A 23675-nucleotide genomic window follows, 5' to 3' on the forward strand; every position below is an offset into this window, starting at 1 on the left:
TTATATTTCAATCAATTTTTATTGTCATTCATAGATTGAAAATTCGAAATTAAATATTTAATATTTTTGCAATTCTATAAGATTAACAGTTTTATTGGTGAATAATATAGATGATAAAATGATACACTCAACCGACTATGAAGTGCAACTTCCTCCAAGCGATACAATTTCAGCAATGGAATTCAGTCCAGCGCCTGGAAACTTTCTATGCGCCTCCAGTTGGGATCAAACAGTACGCATATGGAAAGTTAATATGAATGGCACAACAACTCCCAAAAGTTACACCAAGGTCAATTCCCCCGTATTGGATATCAGCTGGAGCGATGACGGTTCCAAAATCTATTTGGCCTCTGGCCATGAGGTGCATCAATGGGACTTGCAGTCCGATCAAGTGACACAAATTGGGGCACACAACGCAGGAGTTAGCAGTTGTCACTGGATTAAGGCACCTAGCTATGCGTGTCTTATGACTGGCTCCTGGGATAAGACTGTAAAAGTAGGAAGTATCTTTTTTAATATATCTGCAATTTGAGTTGATGTTATTTGCGTTTTCAGTTTTGGGACCCACGAAACCCGTTGCCTATGCTTAAGAAAGATATACCCGATCGTTGCTATGCAGCCGATGTTTTTTATCCCTTCGCTGTAATCGGATGTGCCAATAACGCCATTATTACATATTCGTTGGACAAAATGCCAACGGATTACAGATGCTTTCAGAGTGGATTAAAACAACAGATGCGTTGCATTAGTTTGTTTCGAGATAACACGGCATCGCCAGCTGGCTTTGTTGTCAGCGGCATTGAAGGTCGTAGCTCCGTTCATTACCTGAAAGGACTCAAGGACACATTTAAGTTCGATTGTCATACCTCAGAGTGCAACTTGGGATATGTGAATATATACGCAGTTAATGACGTAAAGCGTCATCCCCTAAATAATACGCTAGCTACTGCGGGCTCTGATGGCGTATACGTATTTTGGGATATGCAATGGCGCAATAGGCTATTTGATAGTCTTCCTAAAGATCAGCCACTGACCAAGTGTTGCTTTAACTCTGATGGACGCATTTTTGCCTATGCCCTGGGCTATGATTGGTCTTGTGGTCATGTTTATTACGATGCTAATAAGCAGCCACAAATATTTTTGCACCCTTGCTTTTCGTAAATAAAACCTATATAGACTAAAAACAAAAACAAGTAAAAAAGGTACAGTTGTCCATTTTTAGTAAAACTTAATATACTGAAAAAAAAAAATATTCCGAGACATTTATTTGGTATACCGATATAGAACAACGTCTTAAATGTATATATAACACAAAATGTACCAGAGTGTCAACCAAAGTAAAAAACCAAACAATTCTTAAATACTTTCTAAAATTTTTATCTGATTGCATAAATTTTTGGAAATGTTAATCTATTGTATGTAAAAAAAATCGATTTTCAGGGCTGAAGTGGGCGTAGCAAAAACCTAAAACAAATTTGATTTGCCTGCAAAAATTACGAGTGCTTTACAAACAAATTAATATCTTATAGTATCCGAAGTCCAGGTATTCATTCAGACGGACATGGTTATATCGTCTCGTCAGTTGACGTTAATCAAGAATATATATGTGTATACCTTATGGAGTCACAGAACCGTCCTTCTGTCTAGTCAAAATACCCTTCTACACTGTAGGAAGCAAGTATAAAAACAACTGCATTTATATTTTCATTTTCAGATTATCGGGAACTCTTAGATTACCATCTGTGAGCTTGAACCTTGGCAAAAGAGTGATACTTCACACTTTGTAGTTCTGCAAATGGCACAACAAAAGAACTGCAGAATGATGTACAGATGGCAACAATGCGCGTCGATTACGAAAGGCGTCGACTTGTAAATGGAGCGCAACTTGGCTGGAATCGCGTGCCAAGCGCGATAATGAAACAGAAAAGCCAGTTTCAGACGACTACAGTTGCTAGACGTACTTTTATATTGTAAGTCGAAGCCAATTGTAAAACTTTGGCAGCTAGCCACAGGAGTATGCGAGTTTTGGCAATCGGTTGTGTTGGCCAACTAATCAAGCTGGAATTTGAATCGAAAGTGGCAACAGACTCAGCAACATAGTCACAGCCAAAGCCAGCGATGCGTGTAACTTTTTCAATTAATTTGGCTTGAAGTGAGTGTGTGTGTGTGAGAGGGAGGAGAGTTCTTAGTTCTACACTGGCTGCCTTAACGTATTTACGGCTGAGTTATTTCAAAAATGTTTTGCATATCAGATTGAGCTGCAGCTTCGGGGCGCACTTAAACGCCTTCGTTTTAATTTAATAAGAGCTTGCCAAGGCAACCAACTGGCAACTGCAACACAAGCACAGCCACTGCATCCCAAATGAATGGAAGCTGAAAGCTACCAAAGCGCAAATGCACAAAAAAGTACAACAAAAATAAATGAATAGAAAAAAACGAAAAGAAACGAAACGAAAAGAAAATGCCAGCAAAACACTCGCGAGTCGCGGCTTTGACTGCAGCTTGCAGTTCCGATTGCGACTTTGACTCTGACTCCGACTCTGACTCTGACTCCGCCTGCTGCCTGTTGGTTGTTGGCTGCTGGCTGCTGCATGTCAAATTTGAATTTAGCTGCAATTTTTACAACTGTTGCAAAGTCGCCGTCATCTGAAAATGCATCTGCATTGGAGCCGCTGTGGTTGGCGGTAGGTGGCGGCATATGGATGTAGATGTGGATGTGCATGTGGATGCCTGAAACTGAACTGGCGGGGCAGCAAGCAGTACATGCGGCAGCATGTAGAATACAGCGTGCAGCATGCAGCATTCAGTATGTGAGCCAGTCAGACAGTTGGCAATTTGCATAAATTTAGATTAGTGACATCTGACGTGAGCCTGCGATACGAGTGAGAGATGCGAGATGCTGTGAAGGAGCAGAAGCGACGAGTGAGGAGGTTGGAGGGGGGGGTGACATGATGCAGCATGTGAGCGGAAATATTAAGTAGGCGACTGCGCGATTGCCACCTCCTAATTCTCAGTCAAGATTAGCTGGCAAGTCGGCAAGCTGCCTGGCAATGACAATGCATATGATTTATGAACTAACTCCCTGGCGATGTCTCTTCTATGCTCTGCTCTGAAAATCAGCAGCTCAAGTGGAAAATTAATCGTATGCAAGCTCATTACGGCCATAAGTCGAGTGTTTCTGGGGTAATTGTCGCCAACTATCTTAAATTTGCAGTCCCCAGCGTATAGAGTTATTAGAGAGTATTAACATGCGTACAAGTGTACTTAATTTCTTATTAAGAAATAAACAGAATCTTAGTCATAACAATCGATTTTTGTAAATCTTGACTTTTTTCTGTCATTTCTTACATCGTTTCTGTTGTGCGTCTTGAATCCGCGCTGAAACTAAGCATAAAATAACTATAAATTCAGCTGCTCAGCCATATCACCCATTTTGCAGCTCTGAATTTCTAGTCCAACATTTGTCAGAACAGTTCCCATGACAAAGATATTACAACCCAACCTATAATTTATTCAGCTAAATCCTTTCGCCAGCCACTTACAGTCTAAGAATAAGCAGCGAAAATAAATTAAATGGAAATCATTTGTCTTGCTCAACAAAATATCACGCAAATGGGCAAACTGCGACTCCGACTGCGACTGCGACTGCTGCGGCAAGCAGTGAGCGGACGATGTGAATATTCCCGTTCCCATTCCCGTCGAGCACTTGACAGCCAAGTCACAACAACAAGTGGCAGCAGCAAGTAGCAGCAGCAGTAGCAATAGCAATAGCAGTTGAGCGAAATTTGCATAAAGAAATAATATTCATTCGTGCCGTGTACGCGCCAAAGGATGACAGCATGTCAAAATCGTCCTTGACGGCCAAACGGCCATCCCAAGTGACAGAGGATAAAAGAATTTCACAGCGAATGCGGCATAGCATTAGATCAAGTCAGAATCTTCTTCCTACATAGTAGCCAGCTTAAAGCGGTATCAATCTTAGCACGAAACTGGCTTAAAGACGCACGAAAGTATGCAAGAATTTCCAACACTTCCTCTGTCCGCGATTTAACTTAACTATATACAAGAGAGAATAATACTAGTGGGCAGGCCTAGGCCGTACAGTACGAGTAGTATTTGAATTAAACATAGCAATTTCAATAGACACGCCTCCATTCCGCCCAGCACATAAACAAGAAGAACATCATACGTAGTACAAACGACGCGACGTGGTGGTCGAAACTATCTGAAATCTCAGCTAACCAGGCAAAAGGCCGATTAACAAGATTAAAAGCGCCATTAAATGCTTTGATTCGGCTACAAGTTAAGACCACGCAACCGCAGATACGCAAATGTTGCTGTTGGGCTTCGTGTTACTTGGCTTAGGTTTGGGTTTGAGTTTGGGTTTCGGTTCTATCTGCAAAGCAACACACCCAATAATTTATCCAGTCAGTGTTGGAGACCGAAAGTTGTTTGGCACTACTTAAAGGAACACATGTTTTGTGGCAGAGGCAGCAGAAGCATCACCTCGCTCACTTGGTTCACTGGTTTGTTCAATGTATCCGCTGGATACACGGGCCACGAGTATCTGCAGCTTGTTTAAACGCATATGTTGAATTCCTGGTTAAGACGTAAATTACGTTAAATTGCTGTTAAGTAGAATTGTGCTAGCGGGCAAACAAACGAAAACACCACACATACGCACACGCATACACACACACACTTATACAGACACACACAAGTTGCCAGAGTTAACTCAGATACATTCTGCGATACAAATGTATCTTTAGTGCCATGCGCCGGTCTGCGGTGTCGACTGATTTGCGTGCCTGAATCCTTGCGTATCCTCACTCTTTGGCGCACAACGCTTCGCATGTTCGCTTGATTGATTTAGGTTGGGTTAAGCCCCACGGGGAAAACCGTTAACGAAACCTGCACACTTAATCCCAATTTGCCAGAGTACAAATCAGTTTTAGTTATTTTCCTTGGCCTTCAAAACTAAATTATACATCGACTCCACACTGCACTGCACGTGGAACGGCAAACAATTGTGCGTAGCCTTAGGATCGGAGACGAGTAATGTATCAAAGGTCATATCCAATTTTGTCAGACGACAAGGGTTAAGTGAATCTCCTAGTATGGATATCTTCAAATTGATTTGTTTTTTTTTTCTTCCTCTCATGAAACTCGCAAATATAAACAGGCAAAATATAAAAACAAAACATTTACGTGAAATGTAAATATTTAAAGATTAAGGTAGAATAACCAAACAGCTATTTCTTACTACATGCAGTTGCTTATTTGTAGAATTTATTTATTTAATTGGATTGCATTTACAAACAAATTCGACAAAATCAGGAACGCTTAATTCACAACTAAAATACAGTAAATTGCGTTCGACTTTAAAATACCCTATAAACCATCAACTAAATTATTGATATTATTTATTTTAGATTGCTCATGCTAAGTGTTAATATTCCATTGCATGATTTAGATGGTGGGTATTCAAATTATAAGAAAATTAAATAATTTGAAATAGCATCGCATTATTTCAACCTTTTGATCCTAAATGCATTTCGTTGTAATTTCATTTCAACATTTATAAAATAGCTGTGAAAATGTTGATAAAATTTTAATTTGCTTCTAATTTTGTACAATGTGCGAAACAATAAACAAAACAACAACAAAAACGAAAAGAACTTGCTAAAATGTGGAGGAAGAGATGAATTTGAAATGCATAGAATATATTTTTAAATAGAATTTATTGCGAATTTCAGAAAATTGCCATAGTCTAGCATTAAATGCAATTAAACCCGAAAACAGCAACAATAAAAATGAAATTACCATTGTAAAATTGCATTCACCGAAATAACAAACAACGACTGGGACAATTGGCAACAGAAACAATGACCAACAAAGAGCAGGCAACACCAACGACACAAATGAGCAAAAATAATTTTATGGTCAATGCAGCCGGCGTTAACTTGGCTGTGGTTGCAATTTGTGAAAAACTTTCGGAATGGGCGGAACAAGTAGAGAGGGAAAGCCAATAGGCAGCAAAAGCAGCAGCGGCAGCAGCAACTAATTTAAATTGAAATTAAAATTGATTGTTTTTTAAATGCGTCGCATTGCCAACGAGGCACGTAGCCAAGCGTTGACCACGAGTTGCGCCACCCACAGTAAGCAACGGGGCGAAGGAGACTTGGTGGCATGAAGGGTTTGGCATGCGTGTAAAACCGTCAAAGCGTCGGCGGTGGCGGTGGCCACGTCACTTGCAACAAATACCAAACAATGCAATGCACAATGCAACATATGGAGGCTCGAAATGTGCTGCAAGCAAACAAATCCGTTAACAAATGTTGCCGGACTTCAGTGAGTAAATGCAGAAGGAGCTGGAACTGAACCCAGCCTCAGTTTGTCCCAGCATCACGTTACTTCAAGCTCAGACTTCCCCTACAAACCAAACACACACATACCGATGTAAGAGCACTCAATTACATGTGGAAATGTTGTTTGTGTGGTTGTCACACTGTTTGCCTTGCTGGTTGTTGTTGCTATTGCTGTTGCTGCTGCTTGCAACGGCTGTCGATGGTGGCACATGTGGCAAGCGGTCTCTTATTTATTTGTAGAAAATTGTTGCTAATTTTGCACAAATCCATATTGAATTTGCTGTAGTCGCCACACGTGCAGTTGACTCGCCGATGCCTACCCCACGCCTCGCCTCCCCCTCTCAGAAATGTGGTAACCATAATTGCCGCCACCATCATCATCATCACCACACACATGGGCATACCAATATGGTCAGCACACAATTCTGGCATTGGTCACCCGCTTAATTGGACGCAACGCTCAATTAACTGACTCATCGATGTCGCAGCATTGTCTAATCTGTGCAACTGGCCACGCTTCCACTTTCACAATCATTGAGCATATGCAAACAAATCATATAAGCAACAAAAGCAAGCGTTAGGAATGGGTGGGGTGAAAAGTTTTTCTGATAACTATACTAAAACTTTAATATAAATTTGCTTTAAGCAACAGTCAGGTAAAATCACATTCAGCTGATACAGAGTCGACAGACAAATTTATGAAATTCTTATTTCAGTTGAAAATTCAAGACTTTAATCAGTTTTTAAGTTTTTAAGAATACTACTGCACTGTTTTGCTCTTATTCAAAATGGGTAGCGGTTATCTCCAAGTCGAGCACACTAGCTTTCTTACTTATTTAATCTGTGCAATTAGACACGCTTCCACTTTTATAATCATTGACGATGCCATAAAATCATATAAGCAACAAAAGCTTAATTAAGTGGGGGAAACTGAAGTTAAGCTTTAATATTTATTTGTTTTAAAATACAGTCAAGTGTAATCTTCTCAGTTGATGCAGAGTTGAGAGACAAATTTATGAAATACTCGGTTCAACTGCACAATCAAATACCAAAAATACAAATATCATAAATTTATGTATTTTTATACCAGCTACCCCTAGGCTAGAAGGGTATTATAACTTTGTGCTGGAAGGAAATGTATATAACAGGTAGAAGGAGGCATCTCCGACCCCAGAAAATATATATAAACTTGATCAGTGTCAACAGCCGAGACGATCTAGCCATGTCCGTATGAAATACTGGATCTCAGAGACTATAAGAGATAGAGCTATTTGTTATGTTTGCACGCAGATCAAGTTTGTTTCAAATTTTTGCCACGCCCCCTTGCGCCCTCGCAAATCAAAAAAATCGAATAACATGCGTAATTTTAAAGCTAGAATTTTGGTATATACAATTATTACTATAGTAGATATGAATCCTGAAAATTTGGTTACGATCGGATAAAAATTGTGAAAGAAATACTTTTGTAAGGGCAAAAACGCCAACCTACTAGGGGCTGCTTTGGCTGATATATTGTGCCGTATATTTTGAATGCGGTACAATATTGATATACCAAATATACCATTTGGTATATTTTTAGTATTGTTGAGAGAATTACCGCAAAATATATTTCTCTTATTAAAAATGGGTAGCGGGTATATCACAGTCGAGTACACTCGACTGTAGCTTTCTTACTTGTTTTGTATTTACAAATATGTATTTCCAACTACTAGTTATGCAGCATTTATTATTATTATTTTATCCAATACTATGTGGCATACAAAATGATGAATATGTAATGCGATTTATTTTACGTACCAATATTAATTTATCAATCTAATATTTGAATACGCCAGCAATACTACATTTTGTTGGCAAACTGTTAATGATATTGGAAATTGCAGAAAAACTGAACTGACCTTCTACTAAGTTGAAGTTAAGTTTAATCTGGCTGCTGCTAAACTGTTCTCCTATATAAACATCATCAAAACGCAACTGTACAACTCTGCTAAGCAAAAAAAAGTTGCTCCTTTCTTTAGATGGTGAGCTACATCAATAGTTTCTTAATAATTAAAACTACGCTAAAGCAATTAATTTTAAATTTCAGCTGCCTACGAGTGCTGCACATAGTATATAGTATACGGTAAGGTTGGATTCACGTTTGTGACTGTAGATGTCGGTGCGGTTAGAAAATATTAAACATCAGGAGAAGTCTGGCAAATGTCACTTAAAAAATTGAAAGGTTGCGCAGACACCCCCTGGGAGCTAAAGCAGGCACAGTTGGATTTGAAAATGGGAATGGGAATAGATGGGATGCGGTGCGATGCAATGGTGTGGGTTGAAATGCGGTAAGAGCAGCAGGCGAACCTGGGCGATGGCACATGGGGCGTATGCGCAATGTTGGCAAAGGCGAAACTTAATTAATTTGAGTAACTTGGCAGCCGGCCGGTTGGACGATTCGTCTCTCTCTCCCGCTGTGCACCACTCGTCGACTGTTAATGTTGCTGCTGCTGCCCGGCCCGTGGGCGTCTTTGTAGCGCCGGGTGTGGCATGAATTCTTAATGCATGCTGTGTGTGTGTGTGTGTGTGTGTGTGTGTGTGTGTGTGTGTGTGTGTGTGTGTGGGCGTGGTCGCGCGTTTGTAAAAAAGGGCTGCGAAAGAAAGAAATAACTGGAACTGACTATGTCAACATAATTAACTTTGAAGTGAGAGCTCCGGCAGACAGCATGCAGGCCAGAACAGCCAAAAGAATCCTTCGCTTCAAACATAAACAAAAAGATACAAAAAACAACTCATACATAAGTAGGAGTACTCATATGTGATGTGTTTTATGTGCCAAAAATGGCAAAAGGTGACCAAAAAAAGGAAAGACCCCTGAAATGCAAATTACTGCGAGTGTTGCACATAATTAATTTAAATGCATTTGCTACCAAATGGCGAGCACCTTTTTGCACGGTCTAAGTGTACGCTAGAGATGGGACGAGGACATAGCAATGAAGTTTAGTTTATGCTGGATAAATAGTCGGGCATCACTTAATGGACTTTGCGATATTCGCATTGCATTGGAGAATCTATTAAAAAAGGCACTCTAGCACGGAGAACTCATAATTATACCCGCTACGGTAGTCTAGAAGGGTATTATAATTTTGTCATTACATTGGATATGTATATATTTTTGATCAGCGTCAACATCCGAGACGAAATAGCCATGTTCGTGTTAGAGACTATAAGAGATAGAGCTATAATTTTTTCGGAAACATTTGCTATTGTTGCATGCATAACAAGTTAATTTTAGATTTTTTTCACATACATTTCCGCTCAGGAAAATCGAAAAGCTAGCGTACTTTTGAAAATGGAGTCGTGATTTATGGTTCATACAATAATATACAATAATAACTACAAGCTTTATGATTTCTGAAAATTTAATTGGGATACCATCAGATAAATTTTTGAAAGTTTTTCGTAAAAATATAGCTTTCCGTATATTTTAGTGTTTTTTTTTTTGTATATTAATTTGGTATAAAAAAATAAATACAAAAGTAATACCGCAGTGTTTTCTTTTTATGGGGTATCTTACAGTCGAGCACACTCGGCCGCCGCTTTCTACATTTTAATGAGATGTTAATTCTGAAATGTATTGTAAAAGAGAATTCAAAACGAATACCGCATTGTTGAGTTAGTAATTTGATAGTATAAACTTCAACTCACAGCTATGTTTTTGATTGATTCCCATGACAAGTCAGCTACAATCTACATACAACTTTTCAGATATATTTATAGAATCTGAAAAATTTCATCATCCCTAAACGAAGCAGCAATGGAAAAGTTTTGCATCATATCAGCTCATTTCAATTTACCTGCTCAAAGTTTTTGATTGCCCAATTTGCAACAAGAATGCAATCAGAGCACCTCCACTTTTGCAACTCAACATTCCACACATCCCAAAGGACCACATTTTGAGGATTTGGCTGATGTTGTTCCTTAAGCAAAACTTAAACAGAGAGTTCACTTAAAGTCCAATTTGCTGGTAAATGTGGCTGAGATAGAGGTGTTCACTGCTGGAACACCAGTGGCCACTGGCCACATGAGTCTCACTCTGTCTGGAGCATTTTTGGTTCTATCTCGAATTGCCGTCTCCTCCTTCTTGCCAGCAGCAACTCGCAGATAATGCTCAACAAAATAAATGGAAAAACTGACAACACACTCGGGAGAAAGGGCGGTGGTTAGCAAGCAGGAGCAGCCGGGAGCAGCACAGCAAATGTTGACGACGATGACTTTTAAATTGTTTTATTGAGGTGCCAGTGCTGGTCAGAAAGTTTAGCAAGTGCAGAATAAATGAGCATGGAAGTCCATTTTCAAACATTACAAAGCTTCTCCAGCACCCAGTTTCTCCTGCATCCTGCAACCTGTCAGCCCAACAGCTCGACCGTTATCCTGACCGTTACAGTTACCGTTACTATGTCCGCATATGTGTCAGGCATACAAAGTCAAATTGCTTGCAGACTGCAGAGCACCCAAACTCGGGAGGGGAACAAGAGCCAACATTTTGTGCCTGTCACGTTAAACTTTTGGCTGTTGCCTAAGTAGCTGGCGTTCAATATGAGCGCTGACATGGCCAACAGAGAGCTCCCCGAGAACATTCGGTCACCAAATATGCTCATAAAATGTCGCCTACCTCGAAGGATCGGGATGGGGCTTTAAGCTGCTGTCAATTGGCATTAGCTGGAACAAAGTTCCCTCTTGCTAATACGCTTGCTGCCACAGCTAGCTGCAATGTCATCCTCGTGCACTGGGCGAAATTAGTGCTTTGAATCTGTTTTATATAATGAAGTTTTATTTTTAGATTTACGTTTTCTTAAAAGTATTTTTTTTATGAATAGCTTACTATAATATGTAATAATGTAAAAACAATCAAACCATTTCTCTCTGTGCAACTATTTCACAATCAACTGTAAAGTTAATGCCGTCGCCGTGCAGATTAAAGCTGAACCATTTCAGTTAGTCTGCTACCGTGACCTGTTAGTACCTCGTATTACCGTGTGTGTCATATTAGCTCAACTGATTTCAGGGAATGCGCTGGGTAATGCAGCTCAGAAGCTGCGACACGTGTTCACTGCCATTTGAGACTTGTGTCTAAAGAGATGGGTTCGTTGTACATATTGACGTTGCGAAAACTAAATATTAAATGCTATACAATTAAAGTATTCTTTATTCTTTTATCAATTTGACACTATGTTGAACTTTAAGATTTTTTTATTGCGTCGAGTGATCCCTTTCCAGCTCTCTTTCGACTATGAGACTTGAATCTCTCACTTACTAATTTCCCTATAGCTCTTTTTTATCCTCCATTGATTTGTGCCTTCCTAACACCCTGGGACTTAACTTATTGCGAACATTCTATTCGATCCTAGTTTGTTGCTGCATATCTATTCATTTGGGAAGCAAATAGCTTTGTTTGCGATTGCAGAATGAAACGTTGAAAGCCAATTAAAAGGCAATCATGACGAGATGGACGCGTTACAGTTGCGCTCAATTAGCCGCTGTTCCAAATCAATAACTGCACCACAATAGCTGCAACAGTGACTGCATGGCCAATGACTAACTGTAACTGGCAGCGGGCCACTGACAACTGGGCGACTCTGCGCAACTGGTCAACTTGCAACTGGCAACTGGCAACTCGCGACTAGCGTGTGGCAACTGGCGAATTGCAAGCAGTGACAGCCTCGGCAACGGCAACGGCGGCGGCGTCAATCGAGCGCTAACAAAGATAAATGGCTGAAGCCACAAAATTGATTTGGTTGACAGATGAATTGTGGAGTCAGTTCGAAATCGGATGAGTTCTCATCCTACCCTACAAAGTGGAAATACGTCAAAGCTAAAGAACAGCAGCAGCAGCAGCAGCAGTAACCTAAATCTATAGGAATATCAGTAGTGTGTAGTTGCAGAAGCAGCATTTAAATGACAGCAGCATTTTCTCCATCGGTAGCAGCAGCATCAATAACAACAGCAACAATAACAACAACTGCAACAGTTGCTGGTCAACGACAATAAAATCAAAAGCATATTTTTCAATCAGCCATTGAATGGCAGCAATATTTCGAATAAATGACAAAGGGGCAATAAGGGGGGCGAGTGGTGTTGATGTGGGTGTGGCTGTCACTATGATGAGCACAGTACAATGGAGCTGCAGCAGATGGGCAATCGGGCGACCAGGCGGGCAGCATTCGAATATTGAATGAAGCACTTAAACGCGTTTCAGGCCGCTGACCGTCCAAATGCAATTACGCATACGCCATGGATGCCCAACGAACCCAGCGACTGATGCTGCTGCTGCTGTTGCCGTTGTGGCCGTTGCTGCTGCCAATTGACACTTTGACGCATAAATCAACTTTATTGTTTATTGATTTTTATGTTTGCGCTGCCCGGTTTTGCGTGTCATTTTATTAAATCTTTGTCGGAGCCGCATGCAACCCTGACTTTCAATATTTTTCACAGCAATGTTATTTCACTCCCCGTGTCCACAATCTCACGCCGCCCCTCCCAATAGACCCTCTCCCTTGCATTGCTATTTATTTGAATTTATGCGATTTTAATGAAATTGGTTCATTGTTGGCAGTTGAACGCATCAATCGCAACTATACTCCACTGTCCTCTGGCCTATACTTTGGACATGCTGAACAATTCATAAATCGATTAAAGATGTTTCTGAGTTCGTTTATTCTCTGGCTTTGTTTTTATTTGTTTGCGTCAGTTTGCATTTATGTATATACATACATGTATGTTTTATATTTGCGTTGTCGTTGTCGTCGTCGTTGATGGTATTTTTGTTGTTGTTTTTGGGAACCCAAAATGTCAGACCTCCCATAAATAAAAAAAAGTTTCGTTTGTACAGATTTTAGTCATCTGCATAAAATCTGTTCGTAGTGCAATTGCACATGTTAAAAGCTTTAAAGAAACTTTAAATAAAATAATTTAATTGAACTGCAGTAAACTTTAGTTTTTAAAGAACATTTTGATAACAAGAAACAATTCCTATGTGACCATAATAGGAAAGGAATATATATGTATTCCTGATCGCCGAGACAATTTAGCTATATCCGTCCGTCTGTATGAACACCTAGATCTCAGAGACTATAGTGATAGGATATAAGTTTTTTTTGGAAAGCACTTGTTATGTTTACACGAAGATCCAGTTTTTTTTCAAATTCTTGCCACGCTCACGCCCCTTCCCCGCAAATTGATAAAACTCAAATAACAAGTGTAATTTTAAGACTAAAGTCGCGAATTTAGAAGTTATTAAAGAAAGAAGATATTAAAGAAATACTAAAAGGCTTACTTACTAGGGTTCTTAGTTGCTTTGAATGACAATATGGTATAATTTGCACTCCATGGCAAATATATCATTTGGCAAATTTTTATAGTATTTTGTGGTATTTTATGTTGGTATATTTTGAGAATAATAATTCAGAATGTGTAGCGGGTATCTCACAGTCGAGCACACTTTCTTACTTTGTTTTTTTTGCATACATTAAGCTCAATTAAGCCATTTTCCAATAGAATTATTACACTTTAACATTAATAGTTATTTTTTGGCGTTTACTTCTTAAAAAAATGCATGAATCTACTTTAAAACGGAGCAATTATTTCATTTATTTCTACCCTAACGTAAATCCCGTACAAATGCAATCGAGCATTTACTCGATACTCATCAAATGTATTCATGGGAAGAGCCCAACAGTTCACTATCAATGCTTTGATATAATGGAAATTCCCTAAAATTTTCCTCAGCTGCCAAGTCAAGAAACTTTTGCCTAAAAAGTGAAAATGGAGCTGGAGACTAAAAGAGGCAGAGCTTGTTGAAAGTTCACGGCGATGGGACTGAGTTTAGCAGACATAAACGCAGTACAAATTAAAATTTAAATGAGCTGCTGCGAATGTCCTTTCGTTGGCAAGCTGCTTGCCCAGTCTCAGTATTGACACGTGACAAAGTCGCGAGGCCAATATAAAATATTTACAATAAGCCAAATGCCACGCCCCACAAAAAGGCGTAAAATGTTCGAAACAATTTCAATAACTGTTTGGCAAAGCACAGGAAACAACGCCAATAAGTGATAGATGGCAAGATAGATACTGCATAGATAGATAGACGAGAAGAAAACTTTGACAGTCGACCCAGAAGCAGGAAGCGATGCCAAACTAATAATACAAAATGCTAACAGCGACGTCAACGACAACGACAACGGCGACGCAGATGCCGACGTCGACGTCAAAGCCGGGACCAGCATCGTTCGAGAACGCCAGCTAAGCATTAAATTGATAAAAGCAAAAATGTTGCATTTAATTGAAAAATGTTTTCAATGAAATTTGCCAACGCGCACGCAAATCGATTTCAGTTTATTGAATATTTGTATAATTTTTGTATTTGTTTATTTGTTGTATTTGTTGGTGGTGCAAACAGGCCGTTAAATTGAAATTGCCACGAGGCCAAACATTTAATTGTGTTTTTATTGGAAAATGTGTAAGCTCGTTAAATACTTGAAAATAAATAAAACAATACTAAATAAATATTCCTGCATATTCCTGTATACATAGATATATCTTTAAATATATCTATTTATACAGGAATATGCATAGATATAGATATAGATATAGATATAGATATAGATATAGATATAGATATAGATATAGATATAGATATAGATATAGATATAGATATAGATATAGATATAGATATAGATATAGATATAGATATAGATATAGATATAGATATAGATATAGATATAGATATAGATATAGATATAGATATAGATATAGATATAGATATAGATATAGATATAGATATAGATATAGATATAGATATAGATATAGATATAGATATAGATATAGATATAGATATAGATATAGATATAGATATAGATATAGATATAGATATAGATATAGATATAGATATAGATATAGATATAGATATAGATATAGATATAGATATAGATATAGATATAGATATAGATATAGATATATGTGGAAAAGTCTTTAATATCCTTCTCCACTCAACTCAGCACAGTTCACAGTCAACTTGATCTGTCCCCCATTTTGAGGCCAAAAATTCATCAAGTGAAATCGGAAGACAGTGACATGTGACAGGCTTGCCGCCGTTGACCAATGCTGTAGTGCCACCCACAGTGACCACAAGTCAACGAGGTAATTTGCATGCAACAACAATCAGAACAAGAAGGAGATGTGGACTGAGACGGTGACGGAATGCAGATTAGGCGCTGATTGCGTGAGAAGCGTGTGGTGCCAAGGCGGAGTGGTTGTGGAGGGGAGGTTGGATTTTGTTCTTGTCGGTCTTGCTGCTTTCGGCAAGTGAACACACCGTAGATGCACAGCAGCATAAACAGTACTCGTTGCCATTGCCCGCAGTCTGGGGTAAAGTAAAAAGAAAACTATAAAAAAAGTAAAATTCGGCAATGCTCTGGGAACCAGGATACCGCATTCCCAATCACATTGGCAACGGCAACGGCAGCAGCATCACCATCGCAATCGCCATGGCCATGGCCATCGCTGCATGCGTTACGCAAATTGAATTCGTTGGCCGAAATTTATGCACCGTCGCGTTTGCTGTACCCCCAGAAAAGAGACGCTGATGGAACTCGAACCGTTGTTGTAGTTGTAACTGTAGCTGTGGATGCAGACGACTGTGGGACACAGTTCGATATCAACAGCGAAGCATTCGCATTCGAATCGCTGTAACATGCAACATGCTACTGGCAACTTGCAACTTGCAACTGCGAAACGCGCATCGGGCAACTGCGGCCGACTGTTAACTGAGAAATTTATGCTTTGTTTTGCCTGGCAAAACATGCAACATCAATTCTCGTTAACTTTTCATGCACGGTTGGGCCTTGCTACATTTATAAAATGGACGCACTCAATTCTTTGGGCGCCGACTGACCGAGTGATCAAAAATGAAAAATAAAAACAAAGCCATGTGCGAAGTGCTCAAAAATTTAATACACATGAACTATATCGGATTTTACTAAATATTGAAAAGCCATTTGTTTTTATTTATGTTAGGTGAAACAGGCTCAATAAAAAATATGTGAACAACAAATGGTAAATTGTATCTAACGACTAAAGGAAATAAATATTTATGTTTTAAATTGAGAACGTTGAGATAAATTCATCTAGAATTTTATCATTTGAGAATGCTATCTTCGTTTTCAACTGCATTCATAAAATGATTGGAACAGCAATAACAGATTCATATTTCTTGACTAGGAATTCACCCTAGGCAATTCTATCTTCGATAGCTTCCTTGTTATTAATTTATTTATTTTCAAAACAATTTTGGAGAGAAGTGGATTTTGTCATAGATGGTTTGTTAAAAAATTGAACTTAGACCAACCCACTCTTTCGTGATGAAGACAAATATATACTAAGATTAATTCGGAAATATCTCAACGCCTTGTAGCGACTCCTGGGTTGAGTCTAAACGGCTTTAGGCACAATTTAGCATTGCGTACAGTCGATTTGTTGAGAACATAAACCACAAATGCCTTTGATTAAAAGACATACAAGCAATGAAATATAAGGAACTGAACTCTGTGTTTTGCTATGCATAGAATTTGGTGCTTTGGTGTGTGAAAAGACGGAGAGTCTCGAAATAATATGCAAAACAGGCCCTGACCTTCGTGACAGGGCGCTCAACGACACCTACAACAATTGCGAGGGCCATTCAATAAAAATGTAAATTAACTTATCAATTACAACGCCAAACAACAATAAACTCCATGACTACTACGGATAGGGAAACTGGCATCTGGACAGGGCAAGGGAGGAGAGAGGAAGGCACTGTGCGCGTGCCCCATACAAATTTTGTTGTTGGCCATGGCGGCGACTTCATCTTGTGGCCACTGTTGAGTGCCAGCGACGGGCCTCTTAACGATTCTCTTATGCAAATCGGGCCACGTTAAAATATTCGTGCTCATAATTTTTATTTCCGTTATTCAAGTTTCAAGATTGTATTGCACACTTTCTGGCATCGTTGTCGCCTCGACAAGGATGCTGCTGACCGAAATTCTCTTCATTTTTAGCCCCAAGTCCTTGTGCCACCTTTCCTGTTGTCGTTACGAAAATTTGCCTTGCTAATAGACTGAACTGGGGGCCAAGCAAAGAACTACAAGCACAGACACCGTCACAGACACAGACACAGACAAGGCCAAGTCGAACCTGCCGTAAAAAGTTGAATGCCTGTCGGAGTCGCAGTCGCAATCGCACTGTGCCGCGACCTGGGAAGAAGGAGCAACGCAAAGATACAGCTAGCGCGACATCGTGAGGACTTAAGCAGGACATAAGTTACGACTGTCGGGGGTGCATTTATTTTAATATTTTGCTGATAACACACCGCCAGATATCTTAATTAGATAAGTGCGCTGTTAACTACGCCCTGAACTTGTGGAATTTGTACATTATTTTTGCTCATTTGCCCTGCAAATCCAATAAGCTTTAATATTATTTTGAGCTTGATTTTTTCAAAGATCAGCAAAGTGAATCTAATGATTAGTATATACTTTGACACTCTCTGCCTTTCTTGGTAAATTAGTTGCTGCCTTAGGTAAAATCGCATATAAGTTCGGATTTTACTTACTTATTGTTTGGCTGAAGGTGTAGAAGGAAATTTGACTAGGTATCGTATGAATATGCCTACTATTAGAGTATTTATAGTCTTTCTATAAGAGATTGCCTCCTTTAGCGTGTGGACCAGTCAAAATGCCAGATACATATACTTATCATTTAAGCCGCCTACACACCAATAGCATTTTCACACAATGCCCAGGCAACACATTTGGTGTAGTCTGGAAATTGAAACATCACAACGTGCATAACCATCATATGAACATAATCACAGGCCGCCAGCAGTTGCCGCAGACAGGCGGCTGGCTGGTTAGTCGAAGTCAGCTTGGCCAGGCAGTGACTGGACATGAACTGGATGATTCTGGGTATGCTGATGTTCATGGCAAAGGCAATGAAGATGGGAATGGGGTTGAGAACGGGAATAGTGGTCATGCAAGCGCATTTTCTCATACACATAGTTTGGTGGAAAGGCTTTTCGGCTGGGCCAGACAAATTATGGGCACGATTGCGACTACCACAACGACTACTTGTTGGATCCAGAAGAGCTCTTAGAAAGGAGACTTCCAACTGGTGCTGGCCACTGCTGTTGGCTTGGCGATAAGCATTTGCGTGATTAATGAAATTTGATGCCATGGCCAGGAGAAGGGCACCACTAAAAGAAAAAGAGTTGTGAACCTTGTGGAAGAATTAGGCAGGCACATGTTAGCGAAAGGAAGGCTCTCTAGTAGTTAAGCCTTGTCCAGTCCCCTTTTCCTGCGCTCTTTTCCATTCCACAAACAATTACAAGCTGGCTGACACAATCGCACAAAGTCACTGAAGAAAGGGTAGGCACGGAGGCAGCATGACTTATGGTCATGGGGGGCATGTACACTCAGTGGGCGGGCCAGCTGCTTGGTTTGCCTGGCATTGCGTTGTGTTGAGTCCTACTAGGCCTAATTGGCTGTCTCATACTCCAATTAGAATTTGTAATCGCGCACGCTTCGCCCATTTGAATTTATATCGAAATTTAATTTAATTAATAGTGCCCCCAAGTCGGTCGTATTCAGAGCGATACTCGGAGCGAAACTCTTGACCAGGTGTTTATTGTGAGCACTTTTTCTTGGCCACTTCATTGTTATTGGCCAACTCGCCTATCGCAGCGGGAAGTGTCAAAAAGTCAACTCAATAACTGTTTATTTTACTGGCATATTTCCAATTTCCATCTGTGGCCTACTTGCAACACGCCGCCTTGTGCATTGTGGCAAGCGCTGAGCTATGGTGTGACTCAGGGCCACTCCAAAAGGTGAGTCGACCAATGGACTTCGCTCAGCTTGGCGAAATTTGAGCCTCTCTTTGCATGTTGGCCAATGTTTTTGCTCTTATCGCCAGCCGAACCTCGGCAGTTTATTTGCCCACTCAATTTAATTTCCCTTCGGTGTTTACATATCTTAATACTCATGGAACTTGCACAATCACTAGCATAAATTGATTTAAATTGTGCAAACATATATGTAATATTGAATATGGTAACAACTTTTGATTTGGCAGCTGTAGAATATAAACATTTATTTTTATATTATTTTCTTTGCTCATCGTAGGAACTATTTCAGCTCTGTCAATATTAGATTGAGCGAAACCATTTCACCTATGCACTCTTTTCGGTAGCCTTCACTGTCAATTTATGTTGGTGACGTTCGTTGTTTGACTTGGTGGCAGCAGCTATGCGGTTTGCAGCTCTCCAGGCTGCCCGCCCACCTGATAGAGTGATCGATATTCACAGCAACGTTGCGTTATCTATAACGACTGGATACCTCCTACGCCTACATGTTTTGGGTACACGCCCATTTGCTACCGTTTAGCCAGATTGATTTCATGCCAACCGCTGCACGACTCGACTCGATGATCATTTCGTTGGCGGTGCATTTCCACTATACGGTGGCAGCACCGCCCACATTTGTGAGTTTTCCCTCGGCTGTGGCTGTGGCCCATCAATCAATTTCGAGTGCGAGTGCGAGGACGAGAACTGCACTTTACTTGCTTTCTGGCAAAATGGTGAAGACAACGAACGAGACGTGTGAAGGGAGTGAAGTGGAAGGCAGCTAGTTGGACCCTGAGCGCTTTTGGTTGTTCAAATTGTTGCGGCATCATTTTTCATATCCGCTGCTGCCACAGCTACAGTAAACACAACCAGCCAGAAAACAATATCCAGTCGAATCCGCTTCGAAGCCAGCCGCATGGAATTCGAGTAGCAGCTAACAGCGGGAGCTGTTTGCAATTGAACATGAAGTAGTGAACTGAACCTGAACCTGATGCTGCTGCTGCTGCTGGTCCTGAAGCTCGAAGTTCGAAACTGTTAGGCTCTGAAGCTGATGCGAATACGTGATCGCAGTTTTGTTTTCTCTCCTCTCCCTTGTTTGTTTTTTTTTTATCCATTTCTTTTGTCTGCACCTTCAAAAATCGCTTTGTTTTTATAGTAACCAAACTATCCGCATGGCATCCACCTGCCCCTCTCCAACATACATATGTATGTATATACCTCTGCAGAGGGGCAGCTCCATTTGCTCGCTGTGCGCAGCGATTGTTTCGTTGCGCGCGAATTTGTTGCAATTTCTCATTGTCAGCAACGCGTTCGCCGGTAAATTTTGATTAAACGCTCCACGGGAATTCACTTTACTGGCCGGTTTCGCCGTTCGCGTTTCGAGTTACTCTTCCATTTGTTTTTCTCTTCTTCTGTTTTTTGTATTCTTTACGTTTTGTTGGGTATCCGATAGCAGGACCCCTTGTCCTTGCCTCTTTCATTTGAATTTGATAAATGCTTCTTGCGGCTGAGCGATATGTTATGCAATTTAGGGATTTGTTTTTCGATGTGATACCGCGAAATAAATCAAAAAAAGTTTACTTTAATGCATCGCCTGTGTAAAAATGAATAAGGTATTTGAAAATCATTTAGGTTACTCTAGCTGATGCAATAAAAACTGCTTTGTAACTGTCCAAGAGCTTTCTTAGTTACGTTGCTATAGAATTATTTTGATAAAATAAAATTGAATTAACAAGCGTAAATAATAAATACATAAATATTGCATTATCATAATAAAATTAATCATTGTGAGTGTAGTGCAAACGAGATTCATAGAAATTGATTAGCAATTCTGGAGCTCTAAGCTTCAATTCTTTGGCACAAATAAAATCCGGGGTCTTCCTACCCTTAAATCTTACGGCAAACACCAATTGTTCTTCGTAGTAGAAACCAGATACTATATAATCCGGTTTTTGATTACGATTAAATCCATGATTTTCCGTAAGTAAAGGTTTCTTATTATCCTTTAACGACCGAACTAAAGACCTAGCGACTTGAGTGGCAACACTTTCTTCCGCCTTCGCTACAGTCGATGCCGCGTTCTTTCGTGGGCGACCCTTTTCATTGGAAAATATATATAAAAAATGAAATTAGTTCATAAACAAAAAAAATACATACACGCTGTTTTGGTTCAACAGGTGCCTGAAATATTGGAGTCTCTGCGGCTCTTCCATAACTATTTGATATGGACATGTGATCTGAAAACGATATCAGAAATTACTAATTTACATTAACAAATTTGAAGTTGAAGGACCAAATATGTAAGTCAAAAGCTTACCGTAAGCTGAGTTCGCCATTGGTTTCTGATAGGTAGCTTTATAACCAGCATAAAGCTACGTGTGAAATTGTTAAATTAATATTTGGGCTTTGCTCGCATTTAATTTTTACTCACTTGATTAACACTTGTTTTCTTTGGTGGCATTTTCCCTTAAATTATTTTTTTCTTACAAAACGTGTTGACAACACAATGCCCGAAAGAGATGAGAAAAAGAAAATTCTAGATTTATCGATAACAAGTTAGTGACAAAAAGTAAAGTGAGCATATATTTCGTCTTCTTGATCCGATACATTTGCAACTAGAGAGAGTCTGATTGTTAAAATTGGAAGTGTGTCAATTAGATTGCACTACATCCGATTTAATTCTCAAGCTTATCATAATCGTAGGTTTACAGTGTTAGCACATAGTAGCCTCAATTAAATTTATCTTATCCATTAACCGTAACATTATACATTTATTTATTAAATTTAATAAATAAATTGAATTAAAAATAATTATTATAATTACATTTTTATTACAAAAATTTATAATAATTTTAAAAGAAAAAATTGGAATTCCCAAAACATATCATTCCTTGATCTTCTCCAGCTCGAAATTTAATATGGATTTTAAATTTATTAGAATTTCTTATTACTTATTAAAGAGCGATAAGAACACTTATCTACAGTATACTTTAGTTTACTTTGTATGGAAAACTGCTATTCCTTACTACTTTTCAAACCAACAGCAACCTAATTTGTGTTGGAAACATTAAAGGAAATTGATCTGGAAGAAAATAAACCTTTGTTAATAAATAATTAGACGTATATTTTGTTATTTAAAAAAACAATTAAGTAACTAAATGAAAAAATTAAATTTAAAATAAAATAATCATTACTTCTTAGTATAGAAATATAATATATAATATATATTATATTATATTTATACAAGCTTATACCACCTCTCATCATTTGCAGTACAGGGTGCACAAAAGAGGCCAATGAAGTAGATCCGATTAAAGTGCAGCGCGTGGTTGTCGGGACAGCAGAGACCCAATAACATGCTGTAATAATAATTTTGCTCCAATTAATCAGCGTTAAATCAGCGAGCTGACATCAGCCGACGCGATGCCTGATGCGATTTCATTCGATATAAACCAATTGGCGCCTTTGTTTTGCCGATTTTCCTTTTGTTTTTCATTGTTGATGTTGTTGTACCCGCTGCTGATGCGGATCAATGTCTGGGAATGCGGCAGATGCCCAAGTCTATGTCGAGTTCCATTAAGCTTAAACATTAAAGCACAAACATGAAAAGTGAATTTCGTAATTCTATCGAAACAAAGGAAACGTTAACATCATTTTTAATTGAATTTATAGATCATTGTATCTTTATAAAAGAATGTAAATTAAAAAGCTTTAAATTACTAGTTTTTATGTAAATTCTAGCTATGCATCTCTTAGAAAATTATTTCAAATGTAATATAATTCTTAGTTGTTTACAAATTAATAAATATTATGCACATCTTTTACTCACAAAATAAAGATATAATATGTGAATCGAACGTACATATGTACGTGAATAATAAGTATGCCAATAACCAGATTGCAATTGAGTTCAACTCCATTGACAGCATTGACATTTGATGTGCCTGAAGTGTTTTTGTTATGGAACCTTTGACTTGGGCTTGTTATTTTCTTTTATACCTTTTTGCGCTTTTGTAAATACTTTAAAATTATCCGGGAAGGGTCGGTTCTTGTTGCTTGATTGTTTTCGATTCGTTTGAGCAACTGATTTTCAACTTAATTGCTTCGTTGTAGGTCTGTCTTTGCCAACGGCCATCCATCGAAGATCCATCCTGAGTTGACTGTCTGTCAGCCGTAGGTGGTCTCCATAACGAGGTAATGAAATGTGAGTTGAAACTAAATTGTTGGCTCAGCAGTGAGTCAGAAGAAACTGTCAAAAGCAACATCTTCCACTTGTAAGAAGAAAAAACATAACGAAAGAGGCATGCAAATTGTGCGGTAATTGCTGTCATCATTCAGATAAAGTGTTTTTCTTGCTGTTGAACATTTGTAAATGCCAGCGAAAGAACAACAAATAT

At 39.1% G+C, this 23675-nt stretch overlaps 2 protein-coding genes across 2 annotated transcripts; one reads left to right on the plus strand and one right to left on the minus strand.

Moving 5' to 3' along the window:
* On the plus strand, positions 1-1199 carry LOC133844823 (protein Rae1). Its single transcript, XM_062279089.1, has 2 exons — positions 1-496; positions 556-1199. Exons 1-2 carry the CDS (start codon positions 119-121, stop codon positions 1159-1161), a joined length of 984 nt encoding a protein of 327 aa, XP_062135073.1. The 5' UTR covers positions 1-118; the 3' UTR covers positions 1162-1199.
* A 19781-nt stretch (positions 1200-20980) lies between these two features.
* Positions 20981-21829, minus strand: LOC133845132 (uncharacterized). The gene is made up of 4 exons (XM_062279500.1): positions 21710-21829; positions 21596-21650; positions 21436-21515; positions 20981-21374 (listed from the first exon to the last, which is right to left on the minus strand). The coding sequence occupies exons 1-4, from the start codon at positions 21737-21739 to the stop codon at positions 21057-21059; spliced, it is 483 nt and encodes a 160-aa protein (XP_062135484.1). The 5' UTR covers positions 21740-21829; the 3' UTR covers positions 20981-21056.
* Positions 21830-23675: the final 1846 nt, after the last annotated feature.

Source organism: Drosophila sulfurigaster, chromosome 3 (genome assembly GCF_023558435.1).
Source record: "Drosophila sulfurigaster albostrigata strain 15112-1811.04 chromosome 3, ASM2355843v2, whole genome shotgun sequence".
Classification (NCBI taxonomy): Eukaryota; Metazoa; Arthropoda; class Insecta; order Diptera; family Drosophilidae; genus Drosophila; species Drosophila sulfurigaster.

Excerpts from the sequence above, each read along its gene's own strand:
- LOC133844823 (XM_062279089.1), top strand. The coding sequence starts at position 119 with ATGATACACTCAACCGACTATGAAGTGCAACTTCCTCCAAGCGATACA. Across the intron at positions 497-555 it reads CCTGGGATAAGACTGTAAAA|TTTTGGGACCCACGAAACCC; the intron begins GTAGGAAGTATC and ends TTGCGTTTTCAG.
- LOC133845132 (XM_062279500.1), bottom strand. The coding sequence starts at position 21,739 with ATGCCACCAAAGAAAACAAGTGTTAATCAA. Across the intron at positions 21,651-21,709 it reads AGAAAACAAGTGTTAATCAA|CTTTATGCTGGTTATAAAGC; the intron begins GTGAGTAAAAAT and ends TTTCACACGTAG. Across the intron at positions 21,516-21,595 it reads AATGGCGAACTCAGCTTACG|ATCACATGTCCATATCAAAT; the intron begins GTAAGCTTTTGA and ends TATCGTTTTCAG.